General features: G+C 44.9%; 1 protein-coding gene across 1 annotated transcript in view; it reads right to left on the reverse strand.

Moving 5' to 3' along the window:
• The window catches only part of LOC142257982 (NACHT, LRR and PYD domains-containing protein 3-like), a 125,378-nt gene that overhangs the window by 23,657 nt on the left and 80,014 nt on the right, over window positions 1–21,707 (reverse strand). Inside the window, exons 6-8 of the mRNA XM_075330326.1 lie at window positions 10,257–11,952; window positions 6,532–6,702; window positions 3,532–3,702 (exon numbers count right to left, since the gene is read on the reverse strand). Coding sequence (XP_075186441.1) covers window positions 3,532–3,702; window positions 6,532–6,702; window positions 10,257–11,952 — 2,038 coding nt within the window. The remainder of the gene's footprint in view (window positions 1–3,531; window positions 3,703–6,531; window positions 6,703–10,256; window positions 11,953–21,707) is intronic.

Below are 21,707 nucleotides of genomic sequence, written 5' to 3' on the forward strand. Positions count from 1 at the left end.
GGCCTTATCATTCACCCAACACCCCCTACCCACCAGGGTTCTTATCTAAAATAAACACAAAACACTGCGTGACATTGGATATGAAGGCCACAGCAGCCCCATTTATTAATAACAAAACATAAGCCATATAACATTACACATCTTCATTGAAGAACACCCGAAAAAGGAGGGGGGGGGGTAACTGAAGGTTGACCAAACTGTTCCTTGCAACATCAGCCCACCTCCTGACCCTCAGCCGCAACACACCGACTCGAGAGCCCTGGCCAGATGTTGCCCACACCATGTCCCGCTGAGACTCAACCCAGCAAGGACCCGTTTCACCAAACAATTGCACCGCTAGAGGTAACCCGCTCCGGCACTGGGTTCCGTCCTCTCCTCTGTGCAAACCCCCACCTTCAGACACCCCCCTCCTTTCCGCCGCTGCAACAAATTACGATCTTCCTCCTCTTTGTCGTCAATGTTGAATCCATCATCAGGGCGGGCGGGCGGGAACGATTCCAGTCACCGTCCAGGTAAGAATGCCCTCCCACCCTTTGACCTGACCTATATACAACCCCCAACAGCACCACCCCCTGACCAATCAACTGACCCCTAGTCCTAACTGCCCCTTAGTTCCACCCCCAGATTTCCCACTCAAACTACATCCTACATTAACCCCTTACTGACCCTATGGCCTGGCATCCCTCCTAGTCATGCTGCCCTCCCTTGAGCCCCTTTGGGGCAGCAGTCCGGGCTATTCCTTTATGTTGAAAGTTTATGCCAAAAAATAAACTTTAACCTGTTTGACACAGAAACTTGTAACTGTGTGAACCTAAGCAGCTACCAAAGAGCTGGACTCCCACATTAACTATCTATGATTTTATGATTATTACCGATAGTTGGCCCCAACGACCATAAGCTTCTTTTTTATGGCTCTTGCATGTTTCCCCCTCCACAATGTGACTTTTTATTATCTCTGTGCATCAATTGTTAATAAAGTTTCAAGTTTTAGTATGTGCTCCTTTTTTTATATAGAAGATACATCAGCTATTGTATTTTCTTATAATTTATCTCAGCAAAAAGATCTATAATTATAATGAATATGATTAGAAAATATCTGGCTCACAGTGTGGAGAATCTCACCCTGGTTTCCTCTATTTATAGCACCTCCTGTGTTTTTTCTGTCTATATTCTGTCTCAGACATAACAATGGTGCGGGGCAAAAACTAGAATAAATACATGTATAACATGTCTCCATCCTGTACACCTTCTCTTAAGCTCGCACATCTCTGTTTTGTACATGTCTCTTATACTCACACATCTCCATGCAATACACCTCTAACCAATCTTATACTCACACGTCTCTGTTTTGTACATCTTATACCTGCATGTCTCCATACTGTACACATCTATTATATTACATCTCCGTCCTGTACACGTCTCTTATACCCACACGTCTCCGTCCTGTATGTGACTCATATTATCCCACATCTATGTCCTGTACACAACTCTTATACTCGCATGTCCCTGTCCTGTACACAACTCTTGTAATCGTTTGTCTCTGTCCTGTCTCTTAAAAACTGCATGTCTCCATTCTGTACATGTCTCTTGTACTCAAACGTCTCAATCCTGTACACGTCTCATACTCACACATCTCCATCCTGTACATGTCTCTTATACTCACATGTCTCTGTCTTGTACACATCTCATACTCGCACATCTCCCTCCTGTACACATCTCATACTCGCACATCTCCCTCCTGTACACATCTCATACTCGCACATCTCCCTCCTGTACACATCTCATACTCGCACATCTCCCTCCTGTACACGTCTCTCATACTCGCACATCTCCTTCCTGTAAACTTCTCTTATACTATTATTATTTATTATTATTATTATTGTTTATTTATAGAGCACCATTGATTCCATGGTGCTGTACATGAGGGGGTTACATACAGAATACATGTACACGTTACAATAGACAGACTAGCACAGGGGGAAGAGGGCCCTGCCCTTGCGGGCTTACATCCTAAAGGATTTTGGGGAGGAGACAGTAGGTGGGGTGTAGGTGGGGCGGCAGCTCCGCACGGTGGTGGGGCGGCAGCTCCGCACGGTGGTGGGGCGGCAGCTCCGCACGGTGGTGGGGCGGCAGCTCCGCACGGTGGTGGGGCGGCAGCTCCGCACGGTGGTGGGGAGTATACATACTATACATGTATGCCTCAATCCTGTACCCGTCTCTTGTACCTGGAAGTCTCTGTCCTGTACATGTCTCTTGTACTCACACATCTCCATCCTGTACACGTCTCATACTCGCTCGTCTCTGTCTTGTACACGTCTCTCATACTCGCATGTCTGCGTCCTCTACATGTCTTTTATACCCGCATGTCTCCGTCCTGTAGACGTCTCTTGTACTCAAACGTCTCCGTCCTGTACACGTCTCATACTCGCACATCTCTGTCCTGTACACATCTCTTGTACTCAAACGTCTCCGTCCTGTACACGTCTCTTATACTCGCACATCTCTGTCCTGTACACATCTCTTGTACTCAAACGTCTCCGTCCTGTAAACGTCTCATACTCGCACATCTCTGTCCTGTACACATCTCTTGTACTCAAACGTCTCCGTCCTGTAAGCGTCTCATACTCGCACATCTCTGTCCTGTACACATCTCTTGTACTCAAACGTCTCCGTCCTGTACACGTCTCATACTCGCACATCTCTGTCCTGTACACATCTCTTGTACTCAAACGTCTCCGTCCTGTACACGTCTCTTATACTCGCACATCTCTGTCCTGTACACATCTCTTGTACTCAAACGTCTCCGTCCTGTACACGTCTCATACTCGCACATCTCTGTCCTGTACACATCTCTTGTACTCAAACGTCTCCGTCCTGTACACGTCTCATACTCGCACATCTCTGTCCTGTACACATCTCTTGTACTCAAACGTCTCCGTCCTGTACACGTCTCATACTCGCACATCTCTGTCCTGTACACATCTCTTGTACTCAAACGTCTCCGTCCTGTACACGTCTCTTATACTCGCACATCTCTGCCCTGTACACATCTCTTGTACTCAAACGTCTCCGTCCTGTACACGTCTCATACTCGCACATCTCTGTCCTGTACACATCTCTTGTACTCAAACGTCTCCGTCCTGTACACGTCTCATACTCGCACATCTCTGTCCTGTACACATCTCTTGTACTCAAACGTCTCCGTCCTGTAAACGTCTCATACTCGCACATCTCTGTCCTGTACACATCTCTTGTACTCAAACGTCTCCGTCCTGTACACGTCTCTTATACTCGCACATCTCTGTTTTGTACACATCTCTTGTACTCAAACATCTCCGTCCTGTACACGTCTCTTATACTCGCACATCTCTGTTTTGTACACATCTCTTGTACTCAAACGTCTCCGTCCTGTACACGTCTCTTATACTCGCACATCTCTGTTTTGTACACATCTCTTGTACTCAAACATCTCCGTCCTGTACACGTCTTATACTCGCACATCTCTGTCCTGTACACATCTTTTATACTCACAGCAATTCCTCTATCCTGCAGTCTGGACTGGACAGAGCCTTCACCAGGTCACCAAGGTGAGGACCAAATAAATGGTTATCAGATAGGTTAAGCATCTTCAGGCGCTGGTTTTTTGTTATTAATGACGCCAACTGGGCGCAGGAAGTGTCAGGTAGACCATTATTATCCAATCTGTAAGAATAAAAAGATAAGAAGTGGGAGAATTATAGAGAAACACAGTCCACAATTAAAATTAGCAATGGGAATTATTTTGGTAAACCATTTACCTGACGTTGTTTTTAACCAGTGTATGGTCTTCTCACCTCTGTGTCATGCTTATCCCTCTCCTGTATATTCCAGTTATTTTCTATGTCTGTCCTAAACACTCTATGCATTGGACCTAATTTAACCCCTTCACGACCCATGACGGATATATCCGTCATGGATCGTGTGAGGTTAATCCCCGTCCCCTGCTGTGGGCAGGCCGCTGCGATCCGCGCACATATTAGCTGATTTCAACAGCTGACATGTGTGCCTGCAAGTTACGAGTGGAATCGCTTTCCACCCGCAACTTTTAACCCCTTACATCTCGCTGCCAAAATCTGACAGCGAGATGTATATGCGCGCGGCCATTACTTTTACTTACCGTCGCCCCCACCGGAAGTCACTTGCGTGATCACGTGACTTCTGGTGGTTGCCATGATAGTACAGATTCATGTGATGACGCCTGTAGCTAACATGAGTCACTTTCTTTCAATGCCGGCAGAGTGCCAGCACTGAGGGTAAAGCACCATATCTGCAGTTCTCAGATCTGTAGCTAAGATCTACGGATATAGCAGAGCGATCGGATTGTTGAGCCATATAGCCCCCTAGGGGGACTAGTAAAATAAAAAAAAGTAAAAAAAAAACTTAAGAAATAAAAAAACTAAAAGTTCAAATCACTACCCTTTCGCCCCATTGAAAATGAAAAGGTTAAAAAAAATAAATTACATATATTTGGTATCGCCGCGTTCAGAAATGCCCGATCTATCAAAATATAAAATCAATTAATCTGATTGTTAAACGGAGAAGCGGCAAAAAAATTCCAAACGCCAAAATTACGTTTTTTGGTCGCTGCAAGTTTTGCGCAAAATGCAATACCAGGCGATCAAAACGTAGCATCTGCGCAAAAATGCTATCATTAAAAACGTCAGTTCGAGGCGCAAAAATAAGCTGTCACTGAGCCATAGAGCTTGAAAAATTAGTACACGAGTTTCGGAAAATGGCACAAAACGTACGCCACTTTTTTTGGACAAAATTGTGAATTTGTTTTAACAACTTAGATACAAGTAAACATATACATGTTTGGTGTCTACAAACTCGCACCGACCTCAGGCATCAAAATGACACATCAGTTTTACCATATAGAGAACATGATGAATAAAATATCCCAAAAACTATTGTGCGATCACACGTTTTTTGCAGTTATTCCACACTTGGAATTTCTTTGCTGTTTTCAATTACACTATAAGGTAAAACGTATGGTTTCATTTAAAAGTACAACTTGTCTCGCAAAAAACAAGCCCTCATATGGCAAAATTGACAGAAAAATAAAAAAGTTACAGCTCTCGGAAGAAGGGGGGCAAAAAAAAACAACGGAAAACGCCCTGGGGCTGAAGGGGTTGAAATGAAAACTGAACCTTTTATCATTGTTTCTAGGGGTTTTTGTTTTATGGCTTTTCAATAAGGTGTCCCTTTGTATAAACTAATACACTTTAAAAAGTGCTTCCTAACACATGGCCCTGATAGCGCTTCTGTCACTGAATTTAATTTTTTATTTTTTTGGCTTGTACTAAAATGTACTCTTCTATATTTCTAATCTGGCGCAGTCGTAAAAACACAGATCTTTTTAATATAAATGGGATGTGCGCTAATAAAGTGTAACACGAGATTAACACCAGTTGGCTTTCTAAAGGCTCCGTCACACGGTACAATATATCTAACGATATGTTGTCGGGGTCATGGAATTCGTGACGCACATCCGGCATCGTTAGAGATATCGTAGCGTGTGACACCTCCGAACGACTGTGAACGAGCAAAAATACTCACCTTATCGTTGCTCGTTGACACGTCGTTCATTTTCATAATGTCGTTCCTCCTTCTGTGCTCCGGTTGTTCGTCGTTCCCGAGGCGGCACACATCGCTACGTGTGACACCCCGGGAACGACGAACATCTCCTTACCTGCGTCCCGCCGGCAATGAGGAAGGAAGGAGGTGGGCAGGATGTTCTGGCCGCTCATCTCCGCCCCTCCGCCTCTATTGGGCGGCCGCTGTGTGACGTCGCTGTGACGCCGAACGTCCCTCCCCCTTCAGAAAGAGGATGTTCGCCGCCCACAGCGACATCGTTAGGGAGGTAAGTACATGTGACGAGGGTTAACGACATTGTGCGCCACAGGCAATGAATTGCCCGTGACGCACAACAGACGGGGGCGGGTGCGATAGCTCATGCGATCGCACGATATATCGGAGCGTGTGACGGGGCCTTAAGTCTCCTATACATATTTTCCTTCAACAACCTGAATGTTAACTCTTTAAATAAAAAAACATTGGTTTAGTGGCCAGTGCTTCTGCACGAGTTTGGATATAATGCACGCCCCAATTTTCAGTTATTTTTATAAAAGGTTAAAATAAGCAATACATTTCATTCAACTTCACAATTGTGTCCCACTTGTTGTTGATTCTTCACCATAACATTAAAAATTTTTATCTTTATGTTTGAAGCCTGAAATGTGGGAAAAGGTTGAAAAATTCAAAGGGTCCAATACTTTCGTAATTACTTTACAATTTGCCAAAGGCAATTAGATCCCCAAACTAAAGACTAATCTATTAATATATAACTTTTAATCAATGTATTAAGATAAGGGGACAAAGACAATTAAAAGCACTTTCGTAAGGCACTGTATCTTATACCCACATCTCTCCATACCGTACACGTCTCTAATGCTCGCACATCTCCGTCCTGTACACGTCTCTTCTACTCACCGTAATTCCTCTATCCTGCAGTTTGGACTGGACAGAGCCTCCATCAAGTCACCAAAGTGAAGACCAAACAATCTGTTATTAGATAGGTCAAGTTTCTTCAGGGATCCGTTATTCCTTATTATAGATGCCAGTTGGATGCAGCAAGTGTCTCGCAGATCATTACCAGCTAATCTGTAAGAATAAAGATGAGTGACGCAAACACAGAGATATTGTGACTATGGAGAGAAAATGTCCTCAGCAGTTAGTAAAATTCATAAATGTCATCCCTAAATACCACCTCTTGTGTGAAGGATATCAGGAATGGCAGCAGCTGTATGATGTGTCAATTGACACCCATTCCATGTTCTAGAAATCTAAAATCCCTGAGTAATGTCCTTACTTAATGGTACATCATAAAACAGTGATTCTTGGAGCACATGGTCTAGACCCCACATCTAACATTCATCTCCTATCTTACTGCTACACATCACATGAGTCTGCAAAGACTAAAGGGTGCTTTACACGCTGCGACATCGCTAGCGATTGCTAGTGTGACGCCCTGGCCGGGCCAGGTAGTCACAGATAGGGCCTGGCACTACACCGTTCCCTAACAAGGTGACAGCAGCCAAACATATAAAACCCTAGTCCCCCCCCCAGTGCTTGATGGACACACCAGGGGCCGGAACCAAGCGGTTGGAAGACGCCCACCGAGGAGTCTCAGACAGCCTGGGGCGGGAAAGTTTTAGTTCTGTTCTAGAATTCAAGTCTGGAGATCAAGTGGAGAGGTGTGTGGGCTGGAGCTGTGAGCAGCTCCAGCAGAGGAAGTGTCGCGGGCGGGGAGGACGCCGTCGGATGCGCTCGCTAACGCTCGGGTCCGGTGCTGCTGCGGCTGCTGCTCGGTGGCTCGAGCGGTGGGCTGGATCCGGGGACTCCAGCGGCGCTCCTCGCTCGTGAGTGAAAAGGGGTGGTGGGTTTGGGGGATTTAGTCCGTGACGCCACCCACGGGTTGTGGTGAAGATGGGCACCACTGCTGCTGGTGACGGGTATCCCGGGAGCGATGGCGGGGAGCAGCTGGGATGTTGTTTTCCCCCTCCGTGGGTAGGGGTCGGTGGTCCCGGAGCCCGGTGGTGAGAAGGGGAGGCAGGGTTGGTGAGGTGCAGGGTTGCAGGGACAGCGCGGCGCGGTGCCGGATGGCACGGGTGTACTCACTCAGTAAGAGATGCACGAAGTCCTCGGTAAACCAAACGGCTGGATGGACGGGTCCCGCAGCCGGCTGCAGTGTCTCTCCCCGGACAGGTGATGGCGGCTGTCTTTCCCTGCACCTTTGTGTACTCGTTTGACTACGATGGATTCCCAACGGCAGTCCGCTCCCCGGTGTATGGGTGCCGGAGGAGCCCGTTTGCCCGCAGGCGCTGGCCCTTGGGTCTCTAGCCTTAGGCGGTAGCTGTTTACTCTCACGGTGTGGGAGGTTGCCTTCTATCGGGTCTTTGGCTGTTAGGAAACCCCTGGGGTTCCGGTCACACTCGGATTTGACTATTGTCGGCGGCTCCAAGCCTGGTCGGGGTCCGATGGCCCTGCCTGTGTGTGCTGGCTTCACTTCGCTCCTCGGTCGGTACCGGCGGGCCAACGCCCGACCCCGGTCCTACGGTTCTGCGTCGATTCACCACCCCTGCAGACGGCCACCACCGTCCGCCAACCTTGCTGTCAGTGCCTGGGCCACAAACCCAGAAACCCTTCACTTCACTCCTCTCACTTCAACTCCTGAACTAAACTGTCACTTTTCCCGCCTCCAGGCCTGTGAACTCCTCGGTGGGCGGGGCCAACCGCTTGGCTCCGCCCCACCTGGTGTGGACATCAGACCCTGGAGGGAAGCAACAAGGATTTTGGGTTTCGCTAATGTTACTGTCTAGTGGGGGTGGGGCGTTTGTGTGTTATCTGTGACGACCTGGCTAGGCCAGGGCGCCACAGAAGGACCCAAACTTACCCGGTGCCAGGGTAGGAGCCCTGGTACTGCTGGCTAGGAGGCAGATGGCGGGCTCCATCTGCAGGAGCCGGGAAGACGGCTCGGTGGAACCATGGTGGACCGGGACAGGGTAGTGGCCCGCCAGTACCGACCCGGGGTACCGACTCGAACATCGGAGCACAAAGGGGGGTACTCAGGCCCTGAAGCTAGGTCCAGAAGCTACTGGGGGCTAGCTAATTAACTGATTGCGGCCAGGAAAGAGAGGTCCTGTCCCACCCAAAGTCCCGACTGAAGGCAACAGCCCAACGAGGGGGATAGAAAGCCACCGCCACGGCAGAGAGATCCCACGGGCCAGAGTCTGCGGGCAAAGGGCTCCTCAGGCAACCACAAGCCGGGAGCGGACTCCTGCAGTTGCAAGCGCAGGTAGTCCACCATCACAAACAGGTGCAGGAGAAAGACAGAGACCACCAACCGGGTGGGGGACCAGACTGCAGCCGGCTGCCGGCACCGACCACCATCACCTTGGTTTACCAGAGACTCGTGTGTTTACTAATTGTGAGAACATCAGTGCCCTCCGGCCGCCCATCTCCCTGCACCGCCAAACACCCCCAACGGGTCCCGGGGCCACCATCCCTGCCCACGGAGGGCTAACAACTTGCTGCGCAACATCTTCCCCGGATGCCCCGTAACTGCAGCGGTGGTGTCCACCTTCACCACATCCCGTGGGTGGCGTCACAAACTTAACCACGGCTCCGGCTGTACACCTACGTCCCCAAACCGCAAACTCCTTTTTGATCGATGTGACCGCAGGACCCCCGGGTCCGGAGACCCTCGAGCCACCCACTGAAGGTCCGGATCCAAGCGGCTCGGCTGCCGAGCACGAGGCGGCACAGTAGCGATGTCGTGAGCGATAGCACCCGCCCCCGTCGTTCGTGCGACACGTGGTGATCTCTGCCGTAGCGAAAAATATCGCTACGGCAGCGTCACATGCATATACCTGTTCAGTGACGTCGCTGTTGCTGCCGAACAATCCCTCCTTCAAGGGGGAGGTGCGTTCGGCGTCACAGCGACGTCACTGCGGCGTCACAGCGACATGACAGCGGCGTCACAAAACGGCCACCCAATAGAAAAGGAGGGGAGGAGATGAGCAGCCGGAACATGCCGCCCACCTCCTTCCTTCCGATGGACGCAGGTAGGATGATGTTCGTCGTTCCTGCGGTGTCACACACAGCGATGTGCGGTGCCGCAGGAACGACGAACAACCTGCGGAATGAAACACCAACGGCATTATGATTTGGAGCGACGTGTCAACAATCAACGATTTTTGCGATCGTTGATCGTCGCTCCTAGCTGTCACACGCTGCAATGTCGCTAACGGCGCCGGATGTGCGTCACAAACACCATGACCCCGACGATATATCGTTAGCGATGTCGCAGCGTGTAAAGCCCCCTTTAGAGAAACTTTACTCAAGAAACTGAACAATTCCATAATCTGTTAGAACTGATTAACATTTCTGGTTGTAAAGATAGAAATGATAAATAATGCATTTTGTTGTAGTTCATTTGTCCCCCATCCATACTTACATATGCTCTAATACTGGCCCAATGTTATTTGTATGTTTTTTGTTCGGTCCTTTATATTTATGTGTACTGTGGTCGTATACACATGTAGTGGGAGTGTCACTCTCCGACCTCCTGCATCTTTTTTGTGAATGCCTAGGTCCCATCTTGGAATGACATGGTGACCACCATTTAAGGTAATAAAATATAATTAGTACTTTACCTGAGATTCTGCAGGTTATGTACCACTGGTGCCAATCGGTCTAATCTTTCAATGTCCAAGGAACATCCAGATAGATCGAGTTCTTCTATATTTTTGCAAATCTCTAGGATAAACGCCAACACTGTGCAGTCTAGAGCCGACATGTGAACATAAGAAAGGTCAAATCTTCTGTGTAACTTTAATGATTGCAGCACTAGAGCCTTATTCCGGGTTTCATACAGATATAAAAATGTATTGAAAAGATGTTGGTTCTTGTATATACTTTGTGACGGAGAAGAGGTAGAAGAAAAGTCCAACACCCAAGTGATGACATCTCTGGAGGCCTCAGCTGCTCGTTTGTCCAGATACCCACTTAGTATTGACCTGGTGGAATTATCTGATAGACCACACAGGAACCGTAGAAATATTTCACCTCGGCCATCAGAATAGGAAGTGCCTTTTGTTAATGATTGCTGTAACTTCTCAGGAGAATAATTCAGATAATGCACCAAGGCGGAGAAGAATTCCTGCACAGTAATATGTAAGAAGGAATAGGACACAGGATCATCTGATTCCATCAGAAAACTTGACAAAAGCTTTGATTTATTGTCCACTTGGAAAGAATCCAGATCTCGATTATCAAAAATCATTCTATGATTCATTATTCCATGTTCTGCCATCCACCCGATGGAGCGCAGGAGCTGCTGAGCGTCACTTTTGTGCAGGCTGTGATTGGACAGGATGTTGGCGATAAATATGGCAAAGAGTTGTGTCACAGTTTTGGGTAATAATGACACTGGCTGATCACTACTTCTTGGCTGGAAGCTCCTGGATAACACTGTACAGATGATCCAGCAGTAGGACGGGAGGTAACAGAACGTGTACAACGTCTCATTTTGCTTCACGTAAGTAAAAGCCTTTTCCGCCAGTTCATGATTTGAGAAAAAAATTTCAAAGTACATCTGTCGTTCTTCTGGAAAAAATCCAATGATTTCTACTATTCGCTGGAAAACATCACAATCTATAGATGTCAGTCTGGTTGGGCGACTGGTCATCAGGACAGAACAACCATTCAGAAGAGACTTTCTCACCAAACTGACCACAATCTGACCGCAAGGTTCGGGCTGTTTAGGATTAGAGCACAAGTGACGGGATGTGAAATCCATTGTATGAAGACTTTCATCTAAGCCATCAAATATAAAGAGAAGTTTCTCTGGATCCTGTAAGATGTTCCCAAGTTGCGGCGCCAGATGTGGGTACTGATGAAGGATCAGGGTCTCCAGACTAATATTATCCAGTCTATTCAGTTCCCGGAATTTAAAGAAAAAGACAAAGGAGAATCTTTGATAAAGATCACCCCTCGTCCAGTCATGGACAAACTTTTGCATCAGGGTGGTCTTCCCTACACCGGGCACTCCACTCACCATGACCATTTGTGGCACAAGTCTGGATCGGTGACACCAGCGGAATATCTTGTTAGGATAAATGTGTTGCAATTCATTTTGGGTATTCTTTATGTATTCCTCATGTTTTGTCCCGATCTGCATGAGCTCATTCTCAGAACGTTTTCTGAAGTGATAAGTGGAAACAATCATGAGTTTCACGTAACGTTTACAGAATAGAAAACTTTCCTCTTCCTGGTGACATCCCGGAGGTTTATTCTCTGTAATTTTTTCATTTTTTTCACATAAATGTTTCTTATGACAGTTCTGCACGTCTATAAAAAAAAAAAAGACAGTAATGGATAACATGCTGCGTAATAGCCAAATAAAAACTATGGTAGCTGCACCTCCAATTGTTTATTACAGGCTGATTGGATGCCTGTTACTGACAACACTGAACCTCACGAGGCCTCAGTGGTGTGGTTTAACGAGCAAGAGGAACGAAGATTCTAAATTTTTTATATTTAATTCAACAATTAGGCAGTGGTTATAAAAATATACAAGAGATGTTACAAAGGGGAGAATACAATACAGTATATAAACTCACAAAGAAATAAAAAGGATAAGCTAAAGAAAGTTACTAGACTTGTTGCCATAAGCATTGCGCAGAGCTTGAGAAGTGGAGCACTCCAATTAGAAAATAGCGCGGTCCTTACAGCACGCTGTATCTCCCAGCACTGAACATGGGTTCTAGGTCACAACCTGCTTTTACCAGGAACCAGCCACTCCCACCTATCTCCCCCAGTGATGTAAGGTGTTTCCCAGAAAAAAAAAAGTTAATTCTAAAGTTCATTTTAATTAACAGATCTTGGAACAATAAAATGTTCCACAATGGATGTGTTTAATAAAAGTTCCTGTCAGGGCTGTGGAGTCGGTAAGCCAAACCTTCGACTCCGACTCCGAAATTTCCCTTGCACCGACTCCAACTCCACGACTCTGACTCCCACATATATTGCTTATATTTAAGTGAAAAATTTATTGTAGTGCAATGTGAACATCAGACATTTAATCATTGTTATGACACAATAATCAGGATATTTAGATAGAACATAAAATATATTTATTGGAATACAACTTTAGAACACAAAAAACTGTAATAAATTGTAAATATGTAATACAATATGTAATATAGATTACATATACTGTATATCTTGTGTAATATATATATATATATATATATACACACTGTATATTACATATTGTATTAGATATTTACAATGTATTACAGTTTTTTGTGTTCTAAAGTTGTATTCCAATAAATATATTTTATGTTCAATCTAAAGATCTTGATTATTGTATCATAACATTGATTAAATGTCTGATGTGCACATTGTACTACAATAAATTTTTCACTTGAATATAAACAATATACTAAATGTTATTTAGTATGTTTTTGTTGAAAACTGTTGTTTGCCATTTACATAGTTTATTACATATGTTTTTTATATATATATATCCCTATGTAATACACTATGTAAGTGGCAAACTACAGTTTTCAGCAAAAACATACTAAATAACATTTGTACAGTCTATGATTTTGTTGTAAGAAATAGAATTGCCTCCATCAGATCCTCCTTCGCAGATGACCTCAAATCTGACCAAATAAGTTTAAGGGGTACTTTGCACACGACGACATCGCAAGCCGATGCTGCGATGTCGAGCGCGATAGTCCCCGCCCCCGTCGCAGCTGTGATATCTTGTGATCGCTGCCGTAGCGAACATTATCGCTACGGCAGCTTCACACGCACTTAGCTGCCCTGCGACGTCGCTCTGACCGGCGAACCGTCTCCTTCCTAAGGGGGCGGGTCATGCGGCGTCACAGCGACGTCACACGGCAGGTGGCCAATAGAAGCAGGGGGGGTGGAGATGAGCGGGATGTAAACATCCCGTCCACCTCCTTCTTCCTCAGGACTCAGGTAAGGCGATGTTCCTCGCTCATGCGGCTTCACACACAGCGATGTGTGCTGCCGCAGGAACGAGGAACAACATCGTACTGTCGTGGCAGGGCAATTATGGAAATGTCGGACCCTACACAATCATACGATAATGACGCTTTTGCGCTCATTAATCGTATGTAAAAGGATTCAAATACTGCGATGTCGACAGCGACGCCGGATGTGCGTCACTTTCGATTTGACCCCACCGACATAGCACAAGCGATGTCGCAGCGTGCAAAGTACCCCTAAGGCTAGAGAACAACCTCTCTACAGTAACTTGGTTTGGAGGTAAAGCCGTAACCACATGGGCAACATCTCTAACAATTTCCGAGTATAAAGGAATTTCCTTATGCACAGTCAGTTTTGATGAATGGTTGAATTTTTCTATTTCTTTGAGAGCAAGTGAAAAATGTTGCTGAAATCTGGTCAATCTGCTGCTATAGGAGACGGAGTGAAATATTTTTTCTTGCGGCAACGCTTTGCCTGCTCCATGTCATCCAAATACTTGTCAAAGTTAAACTCCTCATCTGATGAGGATGAAGATATGGCAACAGTAGCACTGTCAGGACCCAAGTCCTCTTCCGCCTGGCAGTCCTGTTGCCGCTCATTCTAACTTTACCTTTAGTAAGCTGTTGGTCATCAAGCAGTATATGATGACTTGGATCCACATAAAAAGCTGCCAGAAGAATTTTATTTTCCAATAGCTGTGTCTCCCTCCATTTCATTGAAGCAGAAATGTCATCTGCGATTAAACCTCCTCTTTGTGACAGGCAAAATAGCAAGTTCTTCCACTCCCTTATGAAAATGCCAGGAGTTAATTCCTCAGCTTGGAATTTCTTAGTCACGGTAAATGGGTGATTAAGCAATTCCTTCAATTCAGCCACCTGTGTCCATTGACCTTCATTTAGGGTTACCTGAGGGTTCACCATATCTATAAGAAACAATTTTAGTTCAAGCAATCGCTAAATCATTAAAAAAGTGCTGCCCCACCAAGTGGCTTGATCAACAATTGTCCCTTTCCCAGCACGTCTCTTCAAGATGGAATCAATTTTAGAGATTCTGGCGGCAATAACCAATTTCCTCACTTTTCCAATCAGATTTCCAACATGCCCTCTTGCAGACTATCTCTTATTGCCAGCTGCAGCGTGTGCACAGCACAGCGCATGTGATGAATATGAAAGTGTTTTGAAGCAGCTTCAACAAGAGCATCTAATTCTAAAGTATCATTTTGCTGTTCTGTTGTAATATGTTTGTTCCTCAGTTACATGAACAGCACTGTGGCCTTTCATCTCAAACATGCTGAATCCTAAATTTTCTTCTAGCTGTTGTGCATTACTTTCATTCATCAGTTTAATTGTACTTATCATGTTTGAAGCATTGTCCATTACAATAGCAAAAACATGTTCTTTTTTGAGTTCGTTATCTTGCAGAACATTTTCCACTAAGTCCTGGAGAAACTGACTGGTGTGATGAGCTTTAGTATCTTTTACTGCCAGTGTCTTGGTAACAATTTATTTAGTATCTTTTACTGCCAGTGTCTTGGTAACAATTTCTTTCTTGTCACAAACATATCGAACATTGATGGCAAAATAATTCAGTGAAATGCAGTGACTCTGGGCATCCCAGTAAAGGCAATAGGCTTCAAGATATGGCATTCAGACACATCATTTTGTGAGGATCCGTTTTTGGGCTCAAAAACACTTTTGTGAGGATCTGGTTTTGGGCTCAAAAACAGATCCTCACAAAGAATGAGCAGGCAGTTTGTGGCATTTTTCTAATCTGCTTTTGCTATTGAAAGCATTATCTATGAGCTCAAAAACCTTTCAGGTGATGCAGTTTTTTAGAAAGCTGATCTGCTTTTGCAGCTGAAAAACGTATCCTCAAAAAACGCAGCAAAAACGCTGTGTGTGAATGTAGTCTTAGATCAGGAACAGAACAGACATAGGACATTTCATAACTTTCCCAAATTCCTATGACAAAATATTCAGCACATTCTGCATTGTACTACTGTACCCAATTTATTATATATTTTAGGAGTCGGTCCATTTTATACCGACTTCGACTCCACCAAAATGAGCACCAACTCAGACTCCACGACTCCGACACCACAGCCCTGGTTCCTGTGCTAAGATAATTTTATAAATGTGCACCTGCTGTGTACTGTGTAATGGCTGTGCCTGAGTATAGAGGGACATGGTCTAATTATACCACTGCTCTGGGGCAGGGGAGGATGGAAAAGAAAGTATTCAGACATTACATCTTGCGATCGCATTTGATTCTTTTTGGGAAGTAAAATATTTCCCTGTATGTTTTTTAAAAATGTTTAACCGCAAAGAAATAATAATAATTTGTGATCATTTGCTGAAATGTTTGCATATTTTATTATTTCCTCCCCAGCTCTGGAGATGTGTTATGATCAGAACATGTCCTGGACGGTCAGATACGGGCATTATGGTGAGGGCACATATATAAGATTATCTCAGCACAGGAACGATTTTTTAAACACATTCAATTGCTGAACTTATTATTAATCCAAGATCTATTGATTAAAGTGAGTTTTAAGATTAACTTTGTTGCTGAGAAAACCTCTTTAACCACTTCACGAGCTAGGACCTATACGTACATCCTAGGTCGCTTCCCCCCGGTGGTTACCATGGGCTCCCGCGTCGAGACCGCGGTCATCCCTGCACATGTCTGCTGATCTGATCTGGACAGCCTTCTTCACTACATTTCTTTGAGAGCTGCACATCACTTCAACTTTGTAATGACGGTGATAAGCAGCATGTGCTCGAATAGATGGCAAGTGCCACATCAAGTGGCCTCTCCTCCTATTCCTGCACCTCAACATCACACACAGTTCATTCCTGAGAGGTGCCACCCCAATTACACATTTTTCTACACATTGTATCCCATGGGCATCAGAGATCTGCCCCAAAGATACCCTGACTCAAGAGGAGGAAAGCATATGTACCAATGGCCCATATCTTTGTCAGTTGCATCCTGGCCTGGATGAAGTAGGATCCGAGCAGAATCCCGACCATCGTCAATTAATATTAACACTTGGGATGGAGGTGATGATGATGATGATACTCAGATACCTGAGGCGCACGAGTACTGTTCTGTAATGTCAGGTCAGGAAGAGGAGGAGTGGCACAACATAGAGCATGATGATGAAGTTGTAAATCCTACTTGGTGTGAACCCAGAGGCACACAGCTGAGTAGCTCAGCAAAGGAGGAAGAGGAAGACAAGAATGTTACGTTGGTGCTTCCCGCACAAACACGTAGTGATGCAAACATGAGACGCACTGAATCTTCAGCGACAACTATGGTTGTGGTCAGCAGTGGTCACAGGTCTGCTGTTCTCAGAAAGAGTTGACTAGCCTGGGGCTTTTTTGAGACAACAAAGGAGAACCCAAGTTTCGTTATCTGCCAACGTTGTAAACAACAACTCAGTGGAGACAAAAATTCAAATAAATTGACTACTACATGCATGACCCAGCACATGCGCAACCATTACAGGGCTGTGGAGACGGAGTCGTGGAGTCGGAGTCTGTGTTCATTTTGGTGGATTCGGTATAAAATGGACCGACTTCGAATCCTAAAATATATAATAAATTGGGTACAGTAGTTGAATGCAGAATGTGCTGAATATTTTTTCATAGGAATTTGGGAAAGTTATGAAAAATCCTATAAATGGCTGTAATATTCCTGATCTAAGGCTACATTCACACACAGCGTTATTGCTGCGTTTTTTGGGGATATGTTTTTCAGCTGTAAAAGCAGATCAGATTTTAAAAAAAACGCATCACCTGAAAGGTTTCTGAGCTCATAGATAATGTTTTCAATAGCAAAAGCAAATTAGAAAAACGCCACACAAACTGACATGCTCATTCTTTGTGAGGATCCGTTTTTGAGCCCAAAAACGGATCCTCACAGAACAATGCTTCAAACATAAGTACAACTAAACTGATGAATGAGAGTAATGAACAACAGCTAGAAGAAAATTTAGGATTCAGTATGTATGAGATGGAGCCACAGTGGTGTTCATGTAACTGAGGAACAAACAGATATTACAACAGAACAGCAAAATGATACTTTAGAATTAGATGATCTTGTTGAAGCTGCTTCAAAACACTTTCATATTCATCACATGTGCTGTGTTGTGCACACTCTGCAACCGGCAATAAAAGATAGTCTGCAAGAGGGACATGCTGGAAATCTGATTGGAAAAGTGAGGAAATTGGTTATTGCCGCCAGAACCCCTAAAATTGATTCCATCTTGAAGAGACATGCTGGGAAAGGGGCAATTGTCGATCAAGCCACTCAGTTGGGCAGCACTTATTTAATGATTGAGCGATTTCTTGAACTAAAACCATTTCTTGTAGATTTGGCGAACCCTCAGGTAACCCTAAATGAAGGTCAATGGACACAGGTGACTGAATTGAAGGAATTGCTTAATCACCCACTTAGCGTGACTAAAAAATTAAAAGCTGAGGATTTAACTCCTGGCATTTTCATAAGGGAGTGGAAGAACTTGCTATTTTGCCTGTCACAAAGAGGAGGTTTAATCGCAGATGGCATTTCTGCTTCAATGAAATGGAGAGAGACACAGCTATTGGAAAATAAAATTCTTCTGGTAGCTTTTTATGTTGACCAAAGTCAGGTTGTTCTCTAGCCTTAAAATTATTAGGTCAGATTTGAGGTCATCTATGAAGGAGGATCTGATGGAGGCAAATCTATTTCTTATAACAAATTCATAGACTGCCCAAATGTTATTTAGTATATTTTTGCTACTGATACTACTGATACTGTATATATACACACACATATACAGTATATCTATCTATCTATATATATATATATATATATATATATATATATATATATATATATATATATATACATAAAATAACATAGAATATATATTTGGAACACAACTTTAGAACACAAAAAAACTGTAATAAATTGTAAATATGTAATACACTATGTAATATACAGTAGATTACATATATATATATATATATATATATATATATATACACACACACAGGGTGGTCCAAAAGTAGGTGGACAGTATGTGCAATAGGGTTATCAAACATGGTGTAAAGTGAAACTGACTCAGTTGCCCTTAGCAACCAATCAGATTCCACCTTTCATTTTCCAAAGAGTCTGTGAAGAATGAAAAGTGGAATCTGATTGGTTGCTAAGGGCAGCTGAGCCAGTTTCACTTTACACCATGTTTGATAACCCTATTACACATACTGTCCACCTACTTTTGGACCACCCTGTGTGTATATATAAATATATATATACTGTGTATATGTGTGTAATCTACTGCATATTACATATTGTATTACATATTTACAATTTATTACAGTTTTTTGTGTATATTTTATGTTCTATCTAAATATCTTGATTATTGTATCATAAAAATGATTAAATGTCTGAAGTTCACATTGTACTATAATACATTTTTCACTTAAATATAAGCAATATATGTGGAAGTCGGAGTCGTGGAGTCGGAGTCGGTGCAAGGGAAATTGAGGAGTTGTAGTCGCAGGTTTGGCTTACCGACTCCACAGCCCTGGCAACCAACATGCATTACTGTAAGAATCTTACTGCGCAGGCCTACCCAACCACCGGCTGTCCAATCAACCATGTCTGCTGCTTCTTCCTCCTCCTGTGTCACTGTGTCTCCGACCACAGAACCTCCACTTGTTTACCCGCTACAGTCGGGGTGAGGGAGACCCGACAGCTGTTACGAAAGTGACTATGCCTGGTGTTTTTGACCCATGTGAGACACCAAGCACACCACATGTTTCTCAAGCCAGCATTAAAGCTGTGCCTGCACTACACCATCATGTCGCAGACAACATTATCTTTTCCTTGAAAAACCCAGTCTCCCACGGTGCATTTCACCACTGACACCTAGACGAACAAGCATGGCCAGGGGCATTACATCTCACTGACTGGGCACTGGGTTACTCTGGTGGCTGCACAGAAGATGGGGAAAGGGCTGCTTCCCAAGTCTTGAAATCCCCAAGAATTGCGGGACAAACCTTTGGACCTACCGCTTCTTCCACTGCTTCTGCTTCCTCCACCTCCTCTAGGGCCTCCACCTGCGCCCTCAACTTCTCCCTTAATGGAATACGCATTCCAAAAGTGCAGAGAGAATCCCTTCCACCTCCATACAGCTCAGCCACGCCTCAACACAATCAGGCAGTGCTGAAATTAATATAAATTGGAGAAGCAAGTAACACAGCTGTAAAGCTGTGGACAGCTATCCGGGTCGAGTTTGATAAATGGATGTCTCCATTGAACCTGGAGCCAGGGAAGGCCTGTGCAATAATGAGGCAAACCTGGTGGCAGCACTACACCTTGACGACATCACATGTGCATTGCATGGCTCCCATGCTCACCCTGGTTGTAAAGAAATTCTAGGGACTGCTGCAGAAGGCACAGTCGCTGTGTGTTCATTTCCACCATTCGCACCCCTGCGGCTAATCGACTAGCACCACTACAAAGGTCTTTCGGTCCACCGGTTAACCAGTTACTATGCGATGTGCCGACACAGTGGAATGCTACTCTGCACATGTTGCAGCAACTGTGGCAGCAGAAGCAAGCCCTGGTGCGCTATACCATGAGGCATAGACTGGGACTCGCACCTCTGCACCCTCCTGCACAGTTTTGAAATGGCTACAAATTTGGTTAGCACTGACTATGCCAACATCAGCATCACCATTCCGTTCATCTACATGTTGGAGCACACTTTGAATGCTCAGCGGGAGAAGGTGAGGGGTCTCAGAGAAAGAGGAGGATGAAGAAAGGATACCATTTTCTGTAAGGTCCAGACAGTCATCGCACAGGCGAGTGTCATGGTCGGGTGGAGTCCATCGACTGAGGCGGGCTCATGGTAAAAGACAAACTGGTAGCGAAGGTGCAGGAGCCGATCAAATGGAGGAGGAAGAGGTGATGGGCGCCAAAAACTCCGGAGATGAAGAAAAAATTGATCCTATCTCTTTTGTCCGTGGTTGGTGGGAGGGGACGGAGGAGGCAAGCTTGAGCATTACCCCGCCACCAACATAACATGGACTTAGAACTCATGGAAGCGTCCAACACATGAGCACCTTCTTGCTGCACTATGTGCAACATGATATCCATATTGGTAGTATTACAAATAGTGCTATCTACTGGGTCACCACTCTGTTACATCCATGGTACAAGAATTAATTTAGCAAGATGCTTCCACCCCTGGAAAGGGATGCGCGGAGTATCGAAACAAGCTTGTTGACCATCTTAACAGTAGTTTTCCACAAAACAGCAATTAAGCACACAGCGTGCATGGCAGTTCTAGAATTCCAACAATGGGAAAGTCGCGTTGTCAACACAGAAACATTAGCAGCAGCAGCAGTTCAATAGGCAGAAGCAATTTCTATGAGGTTTGGCACACATTTTTTTAGACCATTTAGACCATCGCAGGCACCAACAGAACAGACTAGAAGTCTGACACATAGTGAAGGACTGGAGAGGATGGTTAAGTAGTATGTAGAACTGAATATCGAAGTCATAAGGGGGGTTGGACCCTTTTGCATTTTAGTGTTCAAAAATGGAAAAGTGTCCTAAGCTCACCATCACGCCTTGGAAGTTTTGGCCTGTCTGGCAGCCAGCGTTCTTTCAGAATATGTCTTCAGCGCTGCTTGTGGTGTATTGATGGATAAGCACATCCGGCTGTCCCCTGTCCATGGGTCTTCACGCAGGACAATGACCCAAAACACACTTCAAAAAGCACTAGAAAATGGTTTGATAGAAAGCACTGGAGACTACTAAAGTGGCCAGCAATGAGTCCAGACCTGAATCCCATAGAACAGAGGTCCCCAACTCCAGTCCTCAAGGCCCACCAACAGTGCAGGTTTTTGGGATCTCCTTAGTATTGCACAGGTGTTAAATGTAATTACCTGCCCAGGTGCTGGTTCCAACAGCAGTGCAATGCTAAGGAAATCCTGAAAACATGCACTGTTGGTGGGCCTTGAGGACTGGAGTTGGGATACCCTGCCATAGAACACCTGTGGAGAGATCTCAAAATGGCAGTTTGG

The sequence above is a fragment of the Anomaloglossus baeobatrachus genome, chromosome 12 (genome assembly GCF_048569485.1).
Source record: "Anomaloglossus baeobatrachus isolate aAnoBae1 chromosome 12, aAnoBae1.hap1, whole genome shotgun sequence".
NCBI classification, from domain to species: Eukaryota; Metazoa; Chordata; class Amphibia; order Anura; family Aromobatidae; genus Anomaloglossus; species Anomaloglossus baeobatrachus.